Raw genomic sequence first — 21653 nt, forward strand, 5'->3', positions numbered from 1 at the left:
GATCGCTAACCCTCTTGACCATTCTGTGCCAAAGTAAGTTTCTCTCCCTGGTTACCGTTCTACTGTCCCTAGGAGATTCTTCAACTTTTCTCTTCTTGCGACTTGATGGTGTAGAAAAATCCTGCCTATCCAGAGAACGAGTCCTGTCTTTTCCAGGCGGGGATCTTCCAATGCTCTTTCGTCTTGGGTGTTACAACAAGAGATTTTTCTCAAACTCTTTTCTATCTTCGTGCTCCCTGACTGCAGTTGGTTCATTTAACTCTTCTGAAGTTCTCCAATCCTGGTTGGGATACTCCGTCAATTCCCTTCTGTCTCTCGCTTCACATGTCACAAAAGATCTGGTAGGGGCCAAGTGGTCCACCCCAGCCACACCAGTCTGGTTCACCATAACGCACAGTTGGCTCCCCCCAAAATCCTTGGAGCCAGCACCGACCACAGAGGCTTTCACCCAATCGGAATCGGCGACGGGATTCTCCTCACCTAAGAGGGTACCTGCTTGGGGTAATATGTTGACCTGTGCACTCTCCATATTTTGTTTGACATCGGGGTTCCTTCCCCTAGCTGGTTTTGGTCCACCCCGAGTATTTAATTTCCTCGGTACCACTCATATCTGGGAGGCATTCCCCGATCCGCCACCTAGGGAGGTGCCTGGTAGGGGACCAGCAAACCCCCGCGGGAGATTGAGTGGTAGAGAGGGCTTAATAGCCCTAACTCCACCTCTTTAATAAAGGCATTTTTCATTTCATTAGATTGCTGGTGATCTAGCCCATCCGCAGGTCATGTTGCTGTCTCCACTAGGATGTAAATGTTACTTAGGATAAGAAGTTAGGAAACCCCTAATATCACTTAGTCCTCATAGCACTTAAAACCTTTGCACTTGCTTCCGGAGTGATAGTATTTTCAGGATGGGTAAGGTTGGTGGTTGGATCCATCTCCTGATGAGATCCCCATAAGAAGTTTTTTGGGCTCTGTATCTCAGTCACCTTGGAAACAGGAGGGTAATTCTGTTTCAGCCTCTTCCAGCCAAAGCAGGTAGGTAGTTTAGGGTAGCAACATGTTTAGGGTAGCAACAGCCTTTAACACTAAGCGAGCTCTATCCATTTTAACAGTTATCCTCCACAGTAACTAAACCTATTCCCTCTTACCCCAATATCTAAATTTGAGGTTAGTGATGTACCACTCCTGGATATCCGTGGGGTAACTTTGGAATAGTGGCACATCGGTTTTTGCTGCACTCTGCAAAACTTAACGTCTGGGGATGTTTTCACTTTAATCGCTCATAATTTGTTTCTACTTCTGAGCTTTCCACACACCTCAGGCACTTCTTTTAAATATAAGAAGGCCAGTATTGATTTTCATGCTTTATTTGATTGACAAAATTCTATATAGCTCTTTGATAAAATGGTTTGGTCCAAATTCCTTTTGAGAGGAAAATAAAAGAGTAAATTAACTTTCATCAATTAAATTTTCTAATACAGATATTTTTCACTCTTTAAAATACACTGGCAAAAATCCAGTAGCTGGCTGATCATTCTAATAAAGTAAACAAAATTAACAAATTGAATTAAGGTTCAATATCCAGTCTCGCAAGAGATTGTTTCAGCCAACATAATTCTCAATCGTTATGAAAATAGCATAATGTTATAATCGTTAATTTAAATTTATGAATAATCGATGACAACAAATTCCATAACTCCACGATGATTGTGATTTTTTCCTGAGGCTTTCAGGTTGGTTTGTCGTAGTTTTCTAATGAAACAAGCATTGAGGACCATTTTTTTTCTGTATGTACTGATTGATAGAAACAGAAATAACTTATATATTATTTTTTTCATATTTAACTGAAAATGAACTTTAAGTAATTGAATTCCAGGTGAATTCAGGAGAGCTGGTGTTGATGGGTACGTAGTGAAGGATGATGACTTCAAGACTGCTTATATTACATTAGTAAGTTATGACAGTTGTTCATTATTTAAATACATTTAAATCTAAGTTTTTGCATATATAACCCTTCAGTTATCTAACAATAAAGACATCAAATGGGTTTATCGCTATACATAGTCAGTAAATGTAATTTACACATTTAAACCTACCCAATTACAAATTCTATTATTAGGATTGTTTCAGCAATAGTAGGTGTAGTGGTTCATTACAGTGCAATAAATATTAATAACGCTTTTAATAACATAAAATATTTAAAAGAAACCTTAAAGCATACTTGATGGACAAGGCTTTATATTCATTAGATAAATATTTTGATTTGCAAGTCAGGTATTTTTATTTTAGTTTTATAATAGGCTTATTTTATATTACTTTTTAGTTAGTTTTAACTGACACTATTCAAATGTTACATTATTGTAACTAAAACGAATAAAGATGTTTTGACTTTGAGTTTTTTACATGTTTGAAATTCCATTAAATTTCCAAAGACCACAACTTTGAGTAAGAGGTAAACTCAGTTCATTTTTACAACTAAATGATTTCAAATAATTAAAGGTTACTAAGACACTCATGAACATTTGTCCGTATTTAATCATAGCCAAGGCAGATGTGTTTTAAAAAATTACAATGTTCCTATCTTGAATCTATTCTTAGTAGATATTTTTAACAGGAATTTTTAATAAATATTTGTTATTTACCAAAACTTTTTGCAGAACTACAGAAAATATTCTGCATGAATTTTTCATATTATTTAATTGCAATTTTTTTATATTTCAGCCGCTTGGAGAAACATTTGAGTTTCCAAACTTGTTTCCTGAAAAAGTCAAAGAGAAGAAAGATAAGGATGAACAAGAAACACAAGAAGCCGCTAAACAAGGATTTAAGAAGTTCTTGGAAAAAAATAAAAACAGGCCTGGACTTCCTGGGTGGTACAGCGTTTAATGTACAAATATAGTGTATTATTTAATATTTTTGTAAATATAGTAAATTATTGCTATCACGGATTGTTTCATTACCTTAATGTTTTACCATACATTATAGGCCATAAGTTTTCAATGTTTCAATTGATTTGTTTTAATTGATTTTATTTATTTAATATATTACTTCTTTTAAAGGTCTAGACAAACTGGAGGATTGCATTGCTCTTAAAATTGAAATGTACAATATTGTGTTTTCAATGTGACAATGTATGTAATTTTTACCAGTAATAAATGAGTATCATTGAGTATCAATGTTGTTTTTTTGTTGAAGCAACATATATCAAAGTATTGCACACACAGATTGCGCTATGACCCCAAAATCAGTAGGGTTTTTCCTTGGATCAAGACGATTGTGTCGCAAGTTTCTAGGACTTTTCAGAATAGTTATCACATAGACAGACGGATTGACAGTCCTTTGTCTATTGACCCTAAAACCAGTAGGGGTTTTCTTAGGACCAAGCGGAATATATGTACCAAGTTTTAGGTCTCTAGTATCCTTTTACCAAGAGTTATCACACAGACAGACATTGGCTTCATTTTAAGAATTATGTGTTGAGTACTTGATAGTAACCTTGACATGTGACAATCAGTTGCACTGGTGTGACACCATTCTTGCTCACAGGTCAGTACATTGTTGACAGTGCGATAGAAGTCAGTGGTGCACAAATTTTAGGTTTTATCTTTATGTTAATAACATTTCAAACAACCAATTGTAGTCAATCACGCATGTGTACATAATTCACTGTAGGTTACCTTTAGTGGTCCGAGTAGGAACCACTGAAGGTAACCTACAGAAAATTTTTGTCCTTCAAAAGAGACATAAGGAGTGGTGACATCTTGGTCCAATGGACAGCTGCAGAGAGTAATATAAAACTCTCAAGATACTAACATTCACTGCATTCTATAACCTAGCTGCTGTTCTGCATATCAACGAGATTTAGCTATCAACAACAAGTAGTGTACAAACACACACCAGACATGCATCACAAAATATCCTATCCCTTCATCGTACAGCATTGTATGAAAAGAAGCCATCCCATGTTAGACATAAACTCCACAATGGTTACTGAGATGTCTCAAGGGCAACAGGACAAAGAAGAACATAAAGAGACCATTCTATATTCAACAGTATCTATGAACATTGTATGTTTTTATCCAGCATACATTTGATTTGTTTTAACTTGAAAATCTTTACAAGCAAGAGTGTCGAGAACAGGTTGCTCCAACGACCGTTCTACACCATAAGTGAATTTCTAGACAAATTTTACTATGTAAAGCAAGTTCTGGACTGAAATTACTATATTACAAATGTATTGTATTAAGTGACACCATTTACAATCTTAAAGATTGTAAAATAAAGATATTCTTTCTCTCTCTCAGGATTAAGTGGCCGAAGTCCAAAGAGGAGAAGGCAAGAGGCCTGGCAAATAAGTCACAGATTTGTGTCAGGGGTGGAGGTGGGAAAGAAGGGCTTCGGCCCCAGCACGTCTCTCTCTCTCTCTCTCTCTCTCTCTCTCTCCATATATATATATATATATATATATATATATATATATATATTTTTTTTTGTTTAAAGAACCTGGAAACCATTGTATTTTTTATGAAACTATATAAATTTGCTATCTCAGATTCTAATATTTATAATATTATCTCACTTTACCAAAGGCAGTCCCATCACTTAAAATAAGTATAAAAACAAAATTTTGTGGTCTTTTTTGATGCTTTATGCACGATGTTTTATACTTTAATTATCTCCACATTTTCCTGAAAACAATACTGTATTACACACATAGGTTTATAGTAAAAATGTAGGGGAGGGGACGGCAAAGTGGCCACTTTTTTGTTTGCATATTTTTTACAATGCCTTATGAATCACCAAATTCACTGAACCTAACACCAACATCTTCTATTACACATTAGGTTTAAGGTAATATAGTATTTTATTTTTACCCTCATAATTTAAATCAACTTTAAAACGGTTTTTTAAAAAAAAGTACAAAGTGGCCACTTTACCCTCACAGGTCGGGTAAAATGGCCAGCCCTTAGCCACTTTACCCGAATGGGTGAGGGGACGAATTAATATCACTTTTTTCAAAATTAATAGGTTATTTTTATATTACTTTGTCAAAATATTTTTAATACATTGAGTGAATATAGTATTAAACTATTACCTTTTAAATATTAAATGGAAAGAAAAGGCTTACACACTAGGCCTGCTTCATTTTACAATATTCAACACTGAAAATCATCATCCTCTTCCTCGCACCCTGCACACTCTTGGTGGGCCCATTGCTTGCAGAGAGAACACATAATCACCCTTCATTGTCTTTAGATCTGGAGAATGATTCATTGCAATAGAAACAAAGGCAATCTTCTTCAACTTCCGCTTCTTCTTCGACATCAAAATTAAGTCGTTTCTTTATTTGAGTAGATTTTTTTGTTTTTTGAGTTTGTTTCTTCATATCTAATCTCTTTCTCTTCTTTGACTCTTCCTCCTGTCGCTTTTTAGTTTCTTCTTCTAATTTCGTTTTTTGTAAGGACTGTCGGTGATGATTGCTGTTTTTCCTCTTTTTCTGTTCTGTTTTCTTTTCTTCATCATAGTTTGTTTTGGCAAATGAAAAATATCTTTTGGACTTACTTTAAAGACACTTCGAACTAAGCCTACTCCACTGGGTCCAGCAACTGCCAAATCTTCACTGCTTGGATCATTAGCTGTCTTCTTTCCATTTACATTTGTACCGCTGGATGAAGGCGTGCTAAGTAATTTTGTTTGTCCCTCTTCATTTTCTTCCAACGAATTTACAGGGTCAACTTGATTTACAATAAGATTTAAATCTTCTTCATGTTGGGGATCGTTTATTGGAATGTCACTTACCTCTGCAGCAAGAAAATCTGCATCACAAACATTTCAGGGGTTAAAATGGGAAAATCCCGCACTTACGGAACCCGCTAATAGCTGTTGTAGGCACTGCTGCACGTAAAAATGCCTCTCCCATAAGTCTGCTAATTTGAAAATTGTGTGATAGCTCTTCCAGGGTTATTTCTGAGGAATTTTTCACATTCTTGGATGTAATAGGCTTTAAAAGGTGCCATAAAAGATACGTCTAAAGGTTGCAGCTTATGACTACAGTATGGAGGTAAACCTATAACTTTAGTGTGATTTTCTCTAGCCTTATTGATAAAATCAAGACTCTTTGTGTGAGTTGCATGACCATCTAAAATTAAAAAAGAACTGGGGCGTCTTTTGAAGGCTTGGCGTGTTCTAAAAAGTGATCAAACCATTTCAAAAAAATATCAGTCTGCATCCACCCACTGGGAGTACATGCAAATTTTGATCCAGGGGGAGCACCGTCTGCAAGCTCAGCCTTCATGTTCTTTCTGGGAAATATTACATAGGGTGAAATGAAAGTTCCCCCAGCCGACATGCAAACTTCAAATGTCGAAAGTAAGCCTCTTTCTGCCGAAGTTATCGCTCCGATTTGCCTTCTTCCCTTCAAAGCGAAAACCTTTGAGTGTCTACTTTGAACTGTTAGTAGACCTGTTTCGTCACAGTTGTAAATTCTATGAGCTGGATACTCTTAATTATCTAGGACTGTTTTTAAAATATCAAAAAATTTTGTTACATTGACTTTATTAAAGCCTTGAGCTCTTGCTAGAGAAGTAGCTTCGGGGCTTCTCAAAGTGATGTGTGGATGCCTTTTTTGAAGCCTGCCAACCAATCTTTGCCTGCCATCTTTTTTCTCCTCATTAAATTTATGAACGATATTGTTTTTGGTCGCGAGACTATAAGCCATGTAGCGTAAATCATTTTGCGTGACACCGTAAAACCGTTGTTCCATTTCAATAATGTGTTGACAAAGCAAAGTTCCAGCTCCTGCTCATCAGTAAACACCTTCCTGTACTTTCCCAGAATTTTTTTGTCGTCAAGTGCATCACGATTCTTCTCTAGGACTCTCCTTTTGAGAGTGTTTTCTTGGTACATCAAATTGTTTTGCTGCTGTTGCAAATGGCATCTTATCTCGTTTTACAGCTAAAATAGCTTGTTTCATCGCCTCTGCACTCCAAGATTGTTGGGTTGATTTCCTTATATATTTGTACGGCATCTTGATATAATCTGCAAATTACGAAATACAATAGAACGTTTTATAGACTATTAGCATATTAAAGTTTGGTAAATTAAATATAACACAATATTCGTCTCCCAACACAACCCTTCATTAGTGTATGAACCTATAAATATGTTGAGATCACATAGACTATATATATACCGTTCAATACACCTGAACACACATAAATAAACACAAACAATTCATAGAGTAAAATGGAAAATCGATTTCGGCAGAACATTCAACCATTATCAGCCTACAGATATTACATTTTCTACCATAAAAAAACACAAGAATTGATTTAAATTTTATAGTACATCAATAATCAAAATTAGTTATCCATGTTACTTTGTATATGTAGAAAATACACCGGGCAAAGTGGCCAGCTGGCCACTTTACCCGCTGTGTAAGGTGGCCACTTTACCCGGAACGACGCCATTACGAGAACTGTGACCAAGAGCCTAACATGAGTGAAAAAAACACTTTCAAGTAAACATTTAGTTGGAAGCTTAAATTAAGACTACCAATTAGCTCTATAGCTCATAACTGTATTCCTAATTATTACGTAGTTACGTGTATTGAAATTTTCTACTTACCAAAAGTCAGACATGTAGAAAAAAAACGTTAAAAAAAAACGAGAAAGAATTTAAGAACAATTTCTCTCTCAGACGCACAGAGAATACTAAGGCCATCGGTATGAACTAGTTGCGGCGATTTCCACTAGATAGCAGACATATCCAGTAGAATAACCTGGAGTAGCCACTTTACCCGCCTTGGCCACTTTGCCCGTCTTTCCCCTATTTTATACACAATTTTGAAAGTACAGGCACAAAACACTTAAAAATTGCCTAGCATCTGTGGGAAAAATGACTGCCAGCTTCAGGGTTAAAATGTCAATTTAATTTTCATTTAATCGCTTAATTTTATTATTAAAATAATATTACATAATTATTTTTATATTCTAATGTTAGTTTATAAGTAAAAGATTTTGAATAATTTTTCACATCTTTATCGCTATTAAATTTGTTTCGTATTAGAGGTTGAACAACTTAAATTTAGTTGAAAATGTTGTATTTACCCATAAAAATAAATCTATATTTTATATACTTTTTTGGAAAGAAACCAGTAAGTGAATTATAATTAATAATATTTCTTCATTTTTATGTCATGACAGTACATTTATAAGAAAAAAGTGTTTTGAGGAAAAAGCGATATTTCTATGATATTACCTAGAAGTTATTTAGATCAAGATAGGAACTTGCTCAATACATTAATATTTATAAACTAAAAAATAACATTGTCATTTTTTTAAGCACACACAAGCAATTTGTAATTTTATTCTTGTAATATTAAATAATTGATAGTAATACTGCAACATCCTAAACTAAACATTAATTCAAAATTTTATTTATGAAATGTTTTAATTTGCAAGAACAATAACTTATATCATTACATACATATACCAATACTTTGTTTACCAAATAGCATTGTGTCATATATTGTATAATATATCCATACATTGTAATGTATACATGGATTGTTATTGTAAATTGTTGATTTTATTTTATTGTTGTTCATATACTCTACTATGAATAATTGTAGAATTTAGAAACACCTGTGTGGAATATAGTTAAACATTACTACTTAAAATAATATATAATTTATTTTTAGGTCTAAAATATTTTCTACAATGAAAATGGTTTTGATTCATGATAAATATTGTTATAACAATGATTAAGTTGGAAAGCAAAATGTCCTGATTTTAATCTGAAGCTCACATAAAAGATTAGTATGAATAATCAAGATCTGAGTATTAAAGCAGCTCTTGCTTCATAGTCTGTTGACATCAAGTTGTTTGTTACATCTTCATTGGAAACATTGAGGTTAGATAAAAACAAGATTTGAGACAAACTACGGGTTTGTTCATATTTAGTTCAGTAAGTAATTTTGGGTTTACCTAGTGAGATAAAATGAATTACTTAGTTAAACAGAATGATACTAATAATGTACCATTGTGAATAATATAACTGGTATTAGAATGAAATATATTTTCAGTACTTTTGATTCTAAAACCTAACCAATATTGATTTATAAAGAAATTGTTTGTTCTAATGATGCAAAAATTTAATTTCACATAGTTTTATAGGACATGAAAACTAAACACATTATAGATACTGGTTTTATGGTATTTATTTGTTACAAATTATTTTTGGGTTAAGCTATTAAAATGGTTTGAGTTCTGTTTGATCAGTGGGGGATCTGATGAAAGGTTCTGCGAACCCAAAAATTAAACTGTGTAATAATATTTTTTCTTTGTTTTTTCGTTATATAAACCTCAACGAAAGTGTGTATATATATTCATATTTCTTTGATATATCTCTTAAACAATAAATATATTTTAGGAATAGGAAAAATCAGAATTTAAAAATGAAGTGAAAGTGATTGAAAAAATACACACAAACAAAATCAAACTGATAATGATATAACTATACAATTTTCCAGTCCGTGCATTAGTGAAAACTAGCATAGACGACATCTGAAATAGACTTCAATACATCAGTTTTGCTCTGAACTATCTAGTCTTAGTTTTTAGCCTTGTAGTTTTATCCTCATTTATGCTGTTCATTTTTAATTTATTTACGGCATAGAGCAATATTTTTGGTGCTATAGTTGTCATACAATTCTTTATTGATTTGAACTCCAGAAACAGTGTTTACAAACCTTAACAGGATAAATAAACGTAGAGACTTATAAATCACAATGGAGGAGATCCGGTTCTTGACATGAGCCTTTCTAAGTATTACTAAGCAAAAGTAAAATTTATTAAGAAATGGCTTTTAAACAATATTGATATCAAATCTTTTTTTACCAGAAGGTATGCAAAGCATATGGTGTGGTCTTAATAACTCAAGCATATTTAGTTCAACAATTGTCAACACTAAACATAAATAAAACAACTACACATGCTCTACACCATTCATGCTATATTTATATGCAGATTAAAAATATATATTTAAGAGTAAATAACAAAAATAGATAAAAGAGAAATAAAGAGTTAAACATGCATGTAAAAAAATTCCTTTAAGTTATAGAAAGAGGTTGCAACAAGTCAGTTAAAAACTTTATTCTTAAAACTCATTAAGGGGAAAATGCGGTACTCACTGGGATTTGTTTAGGCATCTTAAGATAAGGATTTTGTGACTCACCTTACTTTTAGATTTGTGTAATTATTTTTAGTTTGCGTTACATAAGGCACATCTAATTTATCTGTGTCCGGTATTGAAACAGTGAACATCACTGTTTATATACAGGGTGAGTGGCTCTTGGTGTGACAAAATTTTTTGGGTTATAACGCAATGTAAATGTGATACAATGGTGGTTATAAAAAAGTCTAACTCCAAAAATTAGGTCTGAAATGAATTATTTTCAGTTTTTCTAAAAAACCCGTGTTTTTGTACGGAAATCTGATATTTATCAGCAACGTCTAGACATATGTGAGCAAACTACACAATTTTTAGATTCTCCGTTAAATTTTAAATTTGAAAAAGTTATCGGTTGAAACGGTAAGAGAATAAAATTAAGCTTCAGGTCGATTCAAATGGCAAAGTTGCTAAGTTTCAGAAAAACTGAAATATCATTGAACCCCACATGTTTAACACACCCTGTACAGAAGAATGTGTCAAGTGATATTAAAAACTTTGCCATTTAATGGGCTTTAAAATGGTATGCCATATGGCCATAGTTAAGTATTCGGTTACATACTTTTATCGGTTTGAATATTAAAAAACATGCAAGCTACAAAAAGATTAAAATAATTTAATAACAACTGTACTTAATTTTTATGAGGACTGAGTGGAAAAGTGCAAAATAAACAGATTTAATGTAATGTTCTAGAACTAAGTCATGTAGTCTACAAAAAAGGAAGTTCGTCTACTTAGCCTTGTACACAGTTGGTGGGACCAGGAAAGTTGGTGGTCAATGTAGGTATCCAGAAACTTAACTGTTTCGCTGGACTAAATGATAGAAGACCAGAAGGCTGTCATTAGCTAAAAACCATTGGTCAGCTAGATTATTCACCACTATAATTTCTAATTGAGCAATATCTTTATGACATGAGAGTAAAGTGGTGCCGTCAGTATACAAGTAGGTGCTAATATTTAGGCTATAGGATTAATGGCCACCAAACACAGAACGGGACCAAGGACCAAGCTCTGGGGTTCTCCACCCAGAAACACCTCCTGTCTTCAATTCAGAAGATATGATTTAAAAAGATTCAATGTACATTTTATACAGTGTGATTTAAAAGTATAGATACACTCTGTTTAGTTTTTGATGGATAAAGATGGAGGGATGAAACTCTGGACACCTTTCTAGGAAATAGATGTGAACTTTTTAGTCACTGTTACAACTTTGCCCATTTCCTCAAAATGGAATTTGTAGGGAGGGGGGTGGTTCAACATTTTTAAATGTAAAGACCCATTAAGTGACACCTCATTTGAAAGGTCTTGACAAAAGAAGAAGAACAGTGGAAACTAGAGCTTTATATCTCAACCAGAAACGGAATCAGAAGGAGACACAATACAGCACAAGGTTAATAGTACTGATAAAAAGTACTACAGCCACAGACATAATTTGAACCTGCGCTATCTCTTAGATTTTTAAAAATCAGAAAATATTGTTTATTTTCAGATCATTCTTTGGATAAAATCCATTAAATACTAGATACACATGATTATTGTACTGATAACTGTTTGGGGTTTGTGGGTGTGCTTTCAAATTATCCTCAGCTAACGTTTGTTCCTTAGAACATTTATGTCAATTTTTATAAAATCCATGCAGCCACAATGCATTTAAGTAAATTTATAAATTGGCTCTGGCGCTTTGTCTCCTTTAGTCCAATATTGTTTCCAACAAATAACATGAACTTATTAGAATTTACCTGTAGGATATTCATGCTGAGTTTTGTAAATATCCTTTAAGAATTGCAGGTGTAATCATAGTGAAATTATGGTAATCTATGTACTGTTGATTTATTCCTGGCATACACAAATTTGTAGCTAGTAATAAAGTAATAAATATAACATATAATTAAAATGCTACCTATTAGCTAGCAAAACAGACTAGCCAGTTGTCTAGATTAGAAGAGGATGAGAGAAGTACAATAAGTTGACTGAATGTTCCATTGCAGTGATCATGATGCCATTAACCGTGGAAAATGTCTGTGCTGTTGTATTTGGGACTGCTATAGTTCTGATTGCTGGTCTGTTGTGGAAGAGAATCAGTGACAGATACAACCGTGAAAACCCACCGTTGAAATGGAAGAGGGTGGGACAGGTGAGTGGATTGACAATATACCCACTCAAGTCTGGCCATGGGATGTCTGTCAGAACTGCTCAGTGTGACACAATGGGTCTAATAGACGTTGAAAATCCACATCTTCATTTACAAGACAGGTAACTCCAAAACTAATAGTAAGTACAAACCTAAAATAGATTGACTAGGTTACGATAACATGGAACAATCTTTGTCAAAATCCATGGTTTTAAAGACATTTTCTTTTTTTCTGCCCTTCAATGTTAAGATGATACTGCATAAGACACTTATTTTACAATGCTTTAACTAATGTTACGTTGTGATCAGTGAGATGACTGTTAAGGAATTGGATAGACTGCAGTATTTCAGAATTATTGTAGTATTTTTTTAAATCTCAGATGTCAAGTTATCACACACAAAACTTTAAGAACTATGTAAATTTCATATTCTTTCTACTCTAGATTGAATGATCAAAACTAAATCTGTTTATCTGTGCTTTAGGGGACCTGTGGGGGTGAAACTTGCTTCTAGTGTAATGGTTGGGTGGTGTGTAACAGTGGTGAAAGTTATTTCCCTTTTTTGTATTGTTAAGTTTTTTGTAATCATCTCAATTTATAGAATTCCACTCTTAAGTTTATTTTATAATTTACCTTTATATAAGTTTGATAATTTTATTTATTTTATAAGATATATAAATAATTTACCTTGATTATATATTTATTTTTTGTAAACTTCTTTCATATAACACGAGGTTGAGTGATAGATAAACCTTGTTAGTCCTAACTTGATCAGAAAGAAACATGTTTCATTTCATTACTTGTACCTGCTTCTTGAAAAATATGAAACAAATTTGATTTTTAAGTGTAGTGTACTTTTAAAAACTGAAAAATTAAAATTATTTACTTACAGTATATATGTTTTTCTAATTTCACTTGAGAAATAGTACTTTAAAAATATTTCACGATAAAACATAATATCACTTGAAAAAAAAAATAAAACAGAACACAAAAATAAAAACTTTTGATTAATATTTTAAAAACTGTAAAAGTAATGTAGTTTGTGAGAAAGCTAATTTTTCACTTTTTGTGTACACTAAATGTAAACTCCTAAATAAAGCTTCTAATATTTTCCACTGGGCAATTATTACTAATTGTCTAAAATAACTATCTAGGAAAAACTAATACCAAATTTGAAAAATATTTACATTTATTACATATTTTGGTATTGTGTTTTAGCTTAGTAGGGATCGTTTCATTTCCACTCATTCATATTTCAAATTTATACATATACAAATGTTAGCATTAGAAGGATTTAAATATTAGAAGTACTTTGCATGCTGAGTATTTTCACTAATTGCTCAATATAATTCACTGCATCAAATTAGTAAGAAATTTGCAGAAATTAGTAATTAAGAGAGAAAAGGCATTGTTTATAAATTTTAATAGCTCATGTTGGCAGGAAGTTCATCGTCTACAACAGTAAGAAGAATACAGCAGTGACAGGCCTGGTAGATCCAAGAATGGTATTGATGGAGGCACATGGTGATGTTGGTAACACTGTCAGGTTGAGTTTCCCAGGCCAACAAGACTTTCTGCTTTATCTATCATCTATTGATACGAGTAAAATAGTTCTCTTAAAGTGAGTTGACCATAATTTATTTTTCAATATTACAGTTCTAAAATTATTTTCAAAATAAAGTTGTTGTGTTCCAACACTAGAAATAACTGAATCAAATATATATTGTACCTATAATTGTAGTTTACTAACACTAACAAGTGTAAAATACATATTAACAGTTTTTACTCTAGCTGGACCAATCATTTTTCTGATGTATCACTTTTAACTCAAATAAATATGTAACATTTAAATTGCTATCAGTTTTTTTCAAAATCACGATTCATAAAATAATTTATTAGTATTGGTATAGAAATCAAGACAAATCAAAGGACCTAGCCAGCAAGGGGGTCCAAGGGGTCAGGACTCCAAAAATTTTCAATTTTTTCAATTACTATTTTAGTACATGATTATTATTATTATTATTATGTAAATAATTTAGTATTACTGACATGTACTGCTGAAAGATCGTTCTCAACAAAGAAACGGGTCAAGAACTTTTTAAGGAACAAAATGGGGCCTTTACTCTCTGTCCACTACAGGAAAATGTAAGTTGTCTGGACCCCTTCCCAAAATTATTCCAGGTTATGCTCTTGCCTATATGAATCTATTCTGAAAATTTGGGGGGTCCCGACCTCTTCATTTAAAACAATCAAAATAAATAAATAAGTACATATTTTTTAAATTATGTATATGTGGTTATTATTATTTTTTGCAATAGTAAAATCCAATAACTGAAGCTTGGTCTCAAATTTAATGTTGTTGAGTATATAGCAAAATACACAATTTTGGTTGTTTCTGTGTGTTCACTATATACTAGCCCTGAAAGTAGTGAATTTTAGTCTTTTTATCTAGTGTTTTGATGATAATATAACTATTATTTATGTGTGTAGTGCTCAGTTTTAAGTTTATCAAACTAGAAAAAATGTAGTTTAAGAAAAATATTATCGTTTTATATTTTTAGCTGTTTTGATACCCCCTTATTTCTCACCTTCACTAAAACTAGCATCGTTAACGATCAATTTCATTCTTAGTAACAATTCCTATATTGATTTGATGAAAACCCAGGTTGTGGGAAGCTTATATAGTACCCCAGCTCCTAGATTATAACAGTATTCATTTCCACAGAGTAGTGGAGAAGTTTTGATGTGGACAGTTTTAAAATCTTGATTTTTTAAATAAAAACCAGACAAACTTAATATTTATAATTTATTAACAGCTACTAAATCAATACTCTTTCATAGTTACATTCAGTAGCCTACTATGAACTGGTGGTTGAAAATAAAACAGAAATGATGTTTTTTATTGTTCTTACTTAAGTTCCAAGTCGATGACAACATAAGGAAAATCTGGATTATTCACTAAAAGGTATTAAATTTGTAATCTATTATATAAAAAATGTGAATATGATAATGGTATGTGTACAGATTTTTTTCATTTATGAAGGTCAATCACTTAAAGATATTAATTGTAATGTTTTGGACAGCCGGTGGTGGGGAGAGACTGTTGCAGCGGTGGACTGTGGAAATGGTGTTGCATGTTGGCTTTCGCAAACTCTCTACAGCAATGCAGACTTGCGGTTGGGCTATTTTTCTCGTCCCACAGTTCCGCTCAGAACTGTTAGCCATGGTTGGACACAGTTTGCCAAACTGTACACCCGACTACGTAGTGAATACTTAGCAAGTATTTTCTGAACTTAACTTACATATTATTAGTTTAGTATAAAATGAAAATGATTTGTATTTACAACAGAAACCACGGTGATTTCAGAGTAAAAGAAAGAGAAAAGATAAAGGAATATATTATTATTGTAATAGTATATAAAATAATAATTTTTGTATTATTATATAGTAACCAAATAAACCTTTTAAACTGGTAGAAATGATAACTTAGTGGACTAATAACTTTTCCAGGGGGCGTATTCATACTTAGCTAGTTACCTGATAATTACAAAAGAATCAATGGACGATATTAACAGTAGACTGGATCAACCTGTGAGTGAAAGATGTTACCGAGCTAACATTATAGTGAAGGGTTCTCCAGCATACTGTGAGGATGACTGGGACTGGCTACGTCTGGGAGACTCAGTGATTATGAGAGGCTTCAAGCCTTGCACCAGGTCAGTTACTTGATAATTACAGAGGAGTCTGTGCATGATATTAACAATAGACTAGATCAGCATGTGAGTGAAAGATGTTACTGAGCTAACATTATAGGGAAGGGTTCTCCAGCATACAGTGAGGATGACTGGAACTGGGTACGTCTGGGAGACTTAGTGCTTATGAGAGGCTTCAAGCCTTGCACCAGGTCAGTTACTTGATACTTACAGAGGAGTCTGTGCATGATATTAACAATAGACTAGATCAGCATGTGAGTGAAAGATGTTACTGAGCTAACATTATAGGGAAGGGTTCTCCAGCATACAGTGAGGATGACTGGAACTGGCTACGTCTGGGAGACTTAGTGCTTATGAGAGGCTTCAAGCCTTGCACCAGGTCAGTTACTTGATACTTACAGAGGAGTCTGTGCATGATATTAACAATAGACTAGATCAGCATGTGAGTGAAAGATGTTACCAAGCTAATATTATAGTGAAGGGTTTGTCCAGCATACATTGAGGATGGCTGGAACTGGCTTCGTCTGGGAGACTTAGTGCTTATGAGAGGCTTCAAGCCTTGCACCAGGTCAGTTACTTGATACTTACAGAGGAGTCTGTGCATGATATTAACAATAGACTAGATCAGCATGTGAGTGAAAGATGTTACCAAGCTAATATTATAGTGAAGGGTTTGTCCAGCATACATTGAGGATGGCTGGAACTGGCTTCGTCTGGGAGACTTAGTGCTTATGAGAGGCTTCAAGCCTTGCACCAGGTCAGTTACTTGATAATTCCAGAGAAGTCTATACATGATATTAACAATAGACTATATCAGCATGTGAGTGAAAGATGTTACTGAGCTAACATTATAGGGAAGGGTTCTCCAGCATACAGTGAGGATGACTGGAACTGGCTACGTCTGGGAGACTTAGTGCTTATGAGAGGCTTCAAGCCTTGCACCAGGTCAGTTACTTGATAATTACAGAGGAGTCTGTGCATGATATTAACAATAGACTGGATCAGCATGTGAGTGAAAGATGTTACCAAGCTAATATTATAGTGAAGGGTTCTCCAGCATACAGTGAGGATGACTGGAACTGGGTACGTCTGGGAGACTTAGTGCTTATGAGAGGCTTCAAGCCTTGCACCAGGTCAGTTACTCAATAATTACAGAGAAGTCTATGCATGATACGAGTATTAACAATAGACTGGATCAGCATGTGAGTGAAAGATGTTACCAAGCTAACATTGTAATGAAGGGTCTCCAGCATACAGTGCATGTAAAAACTAAAGTCAATTATGGATGTCTCTAAAACAAACTCATAAGTAGGATAGCAAGTGAGAGTTTCTAACAGTTGTGTCCTTTTATTTATGACCCATATGCAGCAAGATGCTAGTAACTGCTAGCAAGATGCTTGGAAGAAACCTTTATTGAGGCCGTATTTTAGAACTTGCAACTCATTTGAGTGACATCTCCATGTATACAATTTGTGGACAATCCAACTAGTTCTCGATGCTGAAAGGAAGAGGGTCTGTTAATATTTTGTTTCATACCTTGACAGATGTGAAAGAGTATTTTAAGTTTTCCTAAACAATATATTGACTGTTAGTAGATAAGAGTAGAGTAGAACTTATAGTAAGCTATCCTGAGTGTTTAGGAGTGGTCAATTAGTGTGTGGTGCATCCAAGTAGATTTACAACCCATATTAAGATAAGTTTGGTTATCACAATATTTCATGTTTATCACAACTTTTATTATATTTCCCATTTCAGATGTGCAGTCACTGCTATTGATCCTGACACTGGAAAATTTAATCCTCACTTTGAACCTTTACGTACTTTGAAAAGGTGAGTTAAATTGTTTTGTCCATATTGATTTTAATTACGATTATTGAAAATTCCACTACTCCATTGAAATCATGTTGTTTTATTAAAACTTTTCCATTACATTGTTCCTATATAGTTTAAAAACTACTTAATTTTACTTACTTACTTTTAATTACTTAATCTGAAGCTGTAGCCCGATTGATTTATTACATTAATTACTGACATACATTAATATACTTAGATAATTATTTGTTAGCATGCAATAATGATATGCCTGTATTAAAAAATTTCACTTCATTGAAATCATGTTGTTTTATTAAAACCTTTCCATTACATTGTTCCTATACAGTTTAAAAACTATTTAATTTTACTTACTTACTTTTAATTACTTAATCTGAAGCTCAAGTCCGATTGGTTTATTACACTAATTACTGACTTAAATTACTTATATGCTCAGATAATTATTTGTTAGTGTGCAAAAATGATATGCCTGAATCAGGAATTAAACTTAAATCATGGGGCAATAAGATAAACTGTGACTTCTCACCTACCACAGGACAGTGGGTTTACTGAAAAAAAAACTTCTTAATGACTTCCAGCTTAGGTCAATGACACAGTTCATGTCCATTTATGTCTGTAAATAGTGGACTATTTTACCAGTGGACCAATAGTATCAATGAAAATTGATTATAATAAAATTGTGCTAAAACATGGGATATACTGTACTGAACTTGTATGTCTCGAACTTTGGGGTTGGTGTGGGAACATTAAAGGAATCACAGCTGATGTCTCCCAGCTATTTAATAGTTTATAATCTCTCTAAAAAGAATCCTTTAATTAAAAGAAATTCATATTATTTGTTATTGCTCTTATTAAATTTGCAATTAAATATCTAATAGTCGGTAATAAGTCAAGTAAGAATTAAAAAAAGTGTTATTTATGTCAATATCTAGCAAACAAAAAAAGAGGTGACATAATAGGCAAGAATAAAGATCAATGAAAAGGTTTAGAGTGTAACCGGGGCCTTACTCAGCTTTGGGGGGCCCTGTAAAAGATGTTTGCCCGGGCCCCGCCATGTCCCGCCACTGTGCCCCCATTACATCACTTCACCCCTTCCCCCACCGTTGTCCCATTGACAACATCCTATTATTTTGTCAACGATAATAAGATTCAGTAGTAAGTTACAGTTATTAGATTGAACTATCCCATCTGTTGGCAGGCTCTTCAAATAGACGTTTGGCAGGCCCCAGTAAAACTGTCTGAAGGAACCGTCTGAGTACAGGTCTGAGTGTAACTGCTATACTCCCTGATTAATAAAGTACAAATAAATAAAATATTAACAGAAAAATTGTAAACATCAATTAGGAATTAATTTTTTATTAATAACTTTCTTATTACATTCTACATAACAACAGATGCAACTGGTTCACTTCATTTGAATTAAGAAGTATTTCAAGGTGATTAAAGCAGCCATAAATTCTGTAAGACATACAGCTGTTTAATATAACAGGTATAAACATTTTCTTACCCAAAACCTTGATGTTAGAATGATAACAGTTAAGTTGATAAGTTTAGTTCATATTTAGTCACAGGCATCTGGTGATAGATGAGTGAGGAAGTTATCAGGAAGTGAACCAGTGTATGGCAGACTGCACACACATGACACTGTGAAAGTGGGGGATCCTTTGTACAAAAGCATAACTCTTAAATAGAATATACAATAAAGATCAAATTCATATTTTGTTCACAGGTACAGGCAGCTTAAGAGTAAAGAAGAGAGGGAGTTATCAGGAAGTGAGCCAGTGTTTGGTTTGTATGCAGGACTACATATACCTGGAATTGTGAGAGTGGGAGACCCTGTATACATTGGCACATCTGCAAAATAAACCCAAATAAATATTTATACATGTATTACATAAATAATGTGTAATAATTTTATATATAAATTCAATTTAATTATATTATCTCCAGAAAAACAGCTAAACATAATTATAAAAATACCTTTTTTTATTGTCTTATAAATAGTTATCTCTTCTCCCTTTATCTTCACAGTTTAAATTTTTATCGTTTCTGCTTATTACTGTAATTTTCTTCTCTCTCTGTATTATTTTTATTGTTTTTAACTATTCTTCATGAATGAAAGAAAATACCTCTTTATTTTGGGCGTATCTAAGTTACGAACAGTTTTACTTACAAACTATCATCATAATAACAGTACCTAACTTATCCTAATTACAATATAGAAGAAAGGGAAACTTTTAGGGTGTAGCAGTTTTTGTAAACATTTGTTTTAGTAATTTTAATTCAGTTGCTATGTAAACAAACGGAAATCTTGTTTATACTCCAGAGTGTTACATTCAATATCATATAACTTATTTTGATTTTCTCCATATAATAAATCATTTAATAAAGAAAAAGTATTTAATTCCAACAAGGATACACGCAATTACCTCTTTATTGGTGACGGCGATTGCAAGAACATGGATGAATTTCAACATCAACTTCAAGATATTCAAGAACTAATTCAACACATTAAAGTACAACTTACAACCACAACTGAAGCGCATTCTTCCTATACAAAGAGTAAGTGTAAAATTAACTCCATTTTGGAAACATTCTTCTTCTCTTTGGTTTGCTCAAACTAAAGCTCAATTTTAAATTGAAAATATATCTTCAAAATTAACTAAATATTCACATGTCCTCATAGCCGTATCTAGAATGACCTAATTGGGGGGAGGGTTACCACTAAAACTTTTTCCGTATTTTCCAGTCAAGCTGGGATTCGGAGCACCCCCCCCACCCGGAATATATTAAATGCTAATAATATTAAAAATTGTATGTTTGACAGCCGTCTGAGAGCATTATTATTTTATGCTCTACAAAAATGGCTTTAACATAAGCAAACATTTACACTCTCGGAGACTGCCCGATAACACAAAAACATTTGAAGAAAATGACGCTGTATTAATGAGAATAAAAGAGGCTAAAAAAATTGCTATATCTTAAGAACTAAAAGACACATCCTCCACCTTTTACCTAGAACTTACACATTCTAATATGAGCTTCCAGTATACATATATTATACACAAAAATTGGGTGTGTATTTGTATTACTTAAGTAATATGCATTTTACATTTAAATGTTTTTTAATTTCAAACCAAGTCATCCCTGATAAAAAAATATTGTGATACAAATTGACATGCATTTCTATAGAGGATATATTTACTGCATATACAACTACACAAATTTCGAGACATGAAAGTAGTATTTTTTTACTGCGGCTGAGCGGTTGACGTCAACTAAGTGCATTGCACTTAGACGCACTAGATGCTCAGCGATGAACAAATATAGAAAAATACAAAATATGAACTTGAAGTTAAAATTATTTACAAAGCATGACATTTCATTATTGTTGTTGTGTAATGTTGGATTTTCATACACAGAGTATGACAGAAACACGTTATAGCAATCGGTTAATAATCATCGTAAAAAAAATATGAAATATGAAAATATCATCGTATCATAATTAATGAACGTACACGAATATAAATGTACAAAAAATAAATCTATTTTGTTTTTGGCGATTTTAATGTCATCATACTAGTTATAACAAAGACTTATTGCCATATTACACAGTTTTGGTTAGAAGACCTGGTCCGAGAAGTAAAGTCTATGACAGCATCACATTCCAAAAGCTGCACTTAGCGGAAGGTAAGATAAAGCTGAACTCAGCATTCATATTGCACCTTCCCTTCTCACCATAGCTTTTGTATG

The 21653-nt window shown here is 33.2% G+C and overlaps 1 protein-coding gene and 1 long non-coding RNA gene across 4 annotated transcripts; both read left to right on the forward strand.

Annotated features, from left to right (window-relative positions):
• The first annotated feature begins 1802 nt into the window (after window positions 1–1802).
• LOC124363854 lies at window positions 1803–2941 on the forward strand. The gene is made up of 2 exons (XR_006922560.1): window positions 1803–1947; window positions 2719–2941. It is a non-coding gene; the product is annotated as an uncharacterized LOC124363854 (long non-coding RNA).
• Window positions 2942–8644: 5703 nt separating this feature from the next.
• Window positions 8645–20955, forward strand: LOC124362287 (mitochondrial amidoxime-reducing component 1-like). Of its 3 annotated transcripts, none has more exons than XM_046816648.1 (7): window positions 8650–8910; window positions 12216–12480; window positions 13799–13978; window positions 15441–15633; window positions 15868–16073; window positions 17826–17900; window positions 19630–20952. In XM_046816648.1, the coding sequence occupies exons 2-7, from the start codon at window positions 12221–12223 to the stop codon at window positions 19763–19765; spliced, it is 1050 nt and encodes a 349-aa protein (XP_046672604.1). In that variant the 5' UTR covers window positions 8650–8910; window positions 12216–12220; the 3' UTR covers window positions 19766–20952. The 3 variants fall into 3 exon arrangements, with proteins under 3 accessions (XP_046672605.1, XP_046672604.1, XP_046672603.1); XM_046816647.1 differs by having other exon boundaries at window positions 8651–8964; XM_046816649.1 differs by lacking the exon at window positions 13799–13978 and having other exon boundaries at window positions 8645–8964; window positions 19630–20955.
• The last annotated feature ends 698 nt before the right edge of the window (window positions 20956–21653 follow it).

This window comes from Homalodisca vitripennis, chromosome 5 (genome assembly GCF_021130785.1).
Source record: "Homalodisca vitripennis isolate AUS2020 chromosome 5, UT_GWSS_2.1, whole genome shotgun sequence".
NCBI lineage: Eukaryota > Metazoa > Arthropoda > Insecta > Hemiptera > Cicadellidae > Homalodisca > Homalodisca vitripennis.

Bases quoted from the DNA above. Each gene is read 5' to 3' on its own strand.
- LOC124362287 (XM_046816647.1), top strand. The intron at 16,074-17,825 runs GTCAGTTACTTG...TTCCCATTTCAG, and splicing joins GGCTTCAAGCCTTGCACCAG to ATGTGCAGTCACTGCTATTG. The intron at 17,901-19,629 runs GTGAGTTAAATT...TTTTGTTCACAG, and splicing joins CCTTTACGTACTTTGAAAAG to GTACAGGCAGCTTAAGAGTA.